At 50.5% G+C, this 4,690-nt stretch overlaps 1 protein-coding gene across 1 annotated transcript in view; it reads right to left on the bottom strand.

Moving 5' to 3' along the window:
* Window positions 1-1,417, bottom strand: part of CAMLG (calcium modulating ligand) — a 15,303-nt gene extending 13,886 nt beyond the window's left edge. Inside the window, exon 1 of the mRNA XM_011958816.1 lies at window positions 1,111-1,417. Within this exon, the coding sequence (XP_011814206.1) occupies window positions 1,111-1,282 (172 nt within the window). The 5' untranslated portion in view covers window positions 1,283-1,417. The remainder of the gene's footprint in view (window positions 1-1,110) is intronic.
* Between the last annotated feature and the right edge of the window lie 3,273 nt (window positions 1,418-4,690).

Below are 4,690 nucleotides of genomic sequence, written 5' to 3'. Positions count from 1 at the left end.
CTCGGGAGGCTGAGGCAGGAGAATGGCGTGAACCCGGGAGGCGGAGCTTGCAGTGAGCTGAGATCCGGCCACAGCACTCCAGCCTGGGTGACAGAGCAAGACTCCTTCTCAAAAAAAAGAATAAATAGCCTGATAGAAAAATGTTTCTTCTATTGTTCTAGAAGAATTGGAAATGGTTTTCTTACCTCTCATTTGAACTATCTAAAAGTGCAGAGCTATATACCTAAAGCCTTCCAGAACAAAAGTCACAAAGATCTAAGGAGCTTGCGAGCACGGACTAAAGGCCAATTACTAAAGGAAACAGTGGAAAAACACTAGGGCGTGCTAATTGTTCAGTTATACTCACGTGAAATAAATTTTTTAAAAATAAAATCATTGGACGTATGTTTGGGGGAGGAATGAGGCGCTCTCCTTTAGAAATGCAGTTCCAGACATCAATGACATCGATCTCCCCTGGTGAGGAGAGGAAACTCTCAGGTGCACGTCGCACTTGCTAGGTCTCTGAAGAATGCTCACTCTCACTTTTCCCACCTTTTCTTGCCGGCCCGTAGGCGACAAGTGTTGAGGGCACTGAACACAGACACTAGAATATGACCACAGAGTCCCTGATACACGTAGGACGAACTAGCGGGCAGTTCAGTAAAGACAGGCTGATGTGGGCGGACAAGAGTTACACAGCAAAAGGCAAAAGAAGGTAGACGCTACAGAAGGCACTGTAAGGAAAAGCACTTGGAACCTTAACAAGGAAAGCCATCTTCCTAAGGGGAGCAGTGGACACGACAGTCTGGGGATACAACGTGCGCCCTTCAAGACGAGGAGTGGCTAAGGAAAAAAGGGGCTGTTAACGTAACTGGGCAGAGACAGCGAGGGCTCTGCAAGTAGGGTGGGGAAAATCTCACAGCGAGGCTCCGGGAAAATTGAGGGGAGCGACTGGGAACATCCTGGGGTTCAGGAATGAGAACTTGGGATATAACCGAAGGGGCGGGACAGAGAGGAAGTCAAAGAGCAGGGCTTGATCAAAAAGGTCAGCGGAGTGGAGGTGGGAGAGGGAAGAATGACCCTGAAGATTCAAGGGGATAGGCGGGAGACAGGGGAAATCGAGGCTCTTACCCGCGCCGCTCCCGGGCCTGTGAAAGCCCATGATCCGGTTGATGCGCTGTTCGGAGTTCATGAGCAGCTTTCTCCGACGCAGCTCGGCCCGACGCTGGGAGGCCGACAGGCCTGAGCCCGCTGGGACTCCCGGCCTCTCCCCGCCGTCAGTAGCGACGGCCATCGACTCCATCCTCCCGTCCACAGTCTGGGAGGGGTGGCAGGGGCGGTGGTGTTGGCCGCCGCGGCGAGGACGATGACTAGAGGCCTGGCCGCAAGGCGCGCGTCCCCTTCCCACTATAGTCCCTCCCCCGAGCGCGGTGCCGGAGCCTGTGAGCTAAGCACGCAAGCGCCGCTCCACGCGACCAAGCCTCAGGCTCTGGCCGCCATCTTGAGTGAGGGCAGCGCTGGACGCCCTGATTCCTCCCCAACTCGTCTGGCTCTCACCCAACAGACCCGTCTGCTGTTCACTCAGAGGTGAAGAAAACCAACACCCAGGTCTGGGAGTGGTGGCTCACGCCTGTAATCCTAGCACTTTGGAAGGCCGAGGCGGGCGGATCACGAGGTCAGGAGTTCAAGACTAGCTTGGCCAACACGGTGAAACCCCCGTCTCTACTAAAAATACAAACGAGTAGCCGGGCGTGGTGGCGCGCGCCCGTAATCCCGGCTACTCCGGAGGCTGAGGCAGGAGAATCGCTTGGACCCAGGAGGCCGAGGTTGCAGTGAGCCGAGATCGCGCCACTGCACTCCAGCCTGTGCTACAGAGCAAGACTCTGTCTCGAGGGGGGGGGGGGGGAAAAGAAGAGAAGAGAGAGAAGAGGGAGAGGAGAGGGAGAGGAGAGGAGAGGAAACCGGGAGTGGGAAAGGGATGGCAGTGAATAGATCAGCCTAGATTTGGTGCCAGGAAGCAAAATGGAGGTTGCAGCGGCAGTCGCTTGTTTACAGACCGGCGGCCTGGCTTGTAGGGAGCCACGCTTAAAGGGAGCCTTAGGCTGGGATTTGTTATTGGTGCCTGTTCCTCATCCTTAACTTCTCTACGCCCAAGAATAAGGCTTCTGTGTTCTTAGGCTTTCCTCACGTTTTGTGCGTTTTTGTTCAAATCAGAATTTCCCAGTGAAGCCTTTCGTGCACATTCTATCTAAATTGCCAACACTCCCCATTCCCCTTCTCCACCTTATTTTTTCTCCTTGTTGTTTATGACCACCTCGCATGCTGTTATTTTTTTTCCTCCTTATCATTTATGACCACCTTGCATGCTAAAGATGCTCCAGTCTGGGCGACAGAGCGAGACTCCGTCTAAAAAAAAAAGAAAAAAGAAAAAAGAAATACAACGCTTAAATTCTTACAGCCGAATTAAAAGTTGGACTAGAAATTTATTCCGGAAAGAATTAATTTCATGGAACAGTTTTCAAATATTTGAAAAGGAAATGGCTTGAAGTTTTTCAGAACTGTAGACAAGGATCTTTAAAGTGTGCTCTGAATAACAAGCAGGATAAAAAAATAAACTACAGGCCCGGTGCAGTGGCTCATGCCTGTAATCCCAGCACTTTGGGAGGCCAAGGCGGGCGGATCACCTGAGGTCGGGAGTTCGAGACCAGCCTGACCAACATGGAGAAACCCCGTCTCTACTAAAAATACAAAATTAGCCCGGTGTGGTGCCGCATGCCTGTAATCCCAGCTACTCGGGAGGCTGAGGCAGGAGAATTGCTTGAACCCAGGAGGCGGAGGTTATGGTGAGCCGAGAACGTGCCATTGCACTCCAGCCTGGGCAACAAGAGTGAAACTCCGTTTCAAAAGAAAAATTAAAAAACAAACAAAAACACCAACAAAAGAACTCAACAGTAATAAAACTATAGAACATTAAGGATAAAAGCCAAGACAGGTGGATCACTTGAGGCTAGGAGCTCGAGACCAGCCTGGTCAACATGGTGAAACCGTGTCTCTATTAAAAATTACAGGCATGCGCCACCACGCCCAGCTAATTTTTTATTTTTAGTAGAGACGGGGTTTCTCCATGTTGGTCAGGCTGGTCTCCAACTCCCAACCTCAGGTGATCCACCTGCCTCGGCCTCCCAAAGTGCTGGGATTACAGGCATGAGCCACCGGGCCTGGCCAGTCATCTCATGACACAAGGGTACGGAAGACAATGGAGTAATATCTTAACATTATAAATGGAAAAATAACCTTTGATATAGAATTTCAAACCCAGCTATCCTTGAGGAGCAAGCATCAAGAATTCAGTTTATGGCCTCCCAGACATCTACTTAGGCTATTTAAAGAACATTCAGCACTAGTTTTTCATTGACATAATTTGGATGCACAACATAGCACTACTTTCTAATTGGCAAGTTCTTCGTGTCACTTTTTACTTAAAAAGACAGGGTCTTGCTTTCTTGCCCTGGCTGGAATGCAGTGGTACAATCATGGTTCATTGCAGCTTCACACTCCTAGTCTCAAGGGATCCCCCTGCCTCAGTCTCCTGAGTACCTGGGACTACAAGTGTGAGTCACCATGCCCCGCCACTTTTTTCTTTTTTTTTTTTTTGAGACTGAGTCTTGCACCGTCACCCAGGCTGGAGTGCAGTGGCGAGATCTCGGCTCACTGCAACCTCTGCTTCCCAGGTTCAAGCAGTTCTCCTGCCTCAGCCTCCCAAGTAGCTGGGATTACAGGTGCCCACCACCATGCCCAGCTAATTTTTTGTATTTTTAATAGAGATGGGGTTTCACTATGTTGGCCAGGCTGGTCTCAAACTCCTGGCTCTGTGATCCACCTGCCTTGGCCTCCCAAAGTGCTGGGATTGCAGGCGTGAGCCACCACGCCTGGCCTTTTTTTTTTTTTTTTTTTTTTTGAGACAGAGTCTCGCTCTGTTGCCCAGGCTGGAGTACAGTGGCGCGATCTCAGCTCCCTGCAACCTCTGCCTCTCGAATTCAAGCAATTCTCATGCCTCAGACTCTCAAATAGCTGGGATTACAGGCACCCGCCACCATGCCTGGCTAATTTTTGTATTTTTAGTAGAAACGTGGTTTCACCATGTTGGCCAGGGTGGTCTCGAACTCCTGACCTCAGGTGATCTGCCTGCCTCAGCCTCTCAAAGTTTTGGGATTACAGGAGTGAGCCACCGTGCCTGGCCTTTTTTTTTTTTTGAGGTGGAGTTTTGCTCTTGTTCCCCAATCTAGCATGCAGTGGCACAATCTTGGCTCACTGCAACCTTGGCCAGGGTTCAAGTGATTCTCCTGCCTCAGTCTCCCGAGTAGCTGGGATTACAGGCACATGCCACCATGCCTAGCTAAGTTTTTGTATTTTTCGTAGAAATGGGGTTTCACCATGTTGGCCAGCCTGGTCTCGAACTCCTGACCTCAGGTGATCCACCTGCCTTGGCCTCCCAAATTGCTCAGATTACAGGCATTGAGCCACCACACCCAGCCTACTTTTAAAAACTATTTTGTAGAGACAAGGTTTCGCCATCTGGCCCAGACAGTTCTTCAACTCCAGGCCTCAAGCGATCCTTACACCTGGGCCTCCCAAACTGCTGGGATCACAGGTGTGGGCCACCATACCAGGCTCATATCACTTTAGATAACTAGTCACTATATATAAGCTC

Source organism: Colobus angolensis, unplaced genomic scaffold (assembly GCF_000951035.1).
Source record: "Colobus angolensis palliatus isolate OR3802 unplaced genomic scaffold, Cang.pa_1.0 Scaffold476, whole genome shotgun sequence".
Taxonomy (NCBI): Eukaryota; Metazoa; Chordata; class Mammalia; order Primates; family Cercopithecidae; genus Colobus; species Colobus angolensis.
Note: the sequence above shows the minus strand (reverse complement) of the source record. Positions and strands in the feature narration are given on the sequence as shown.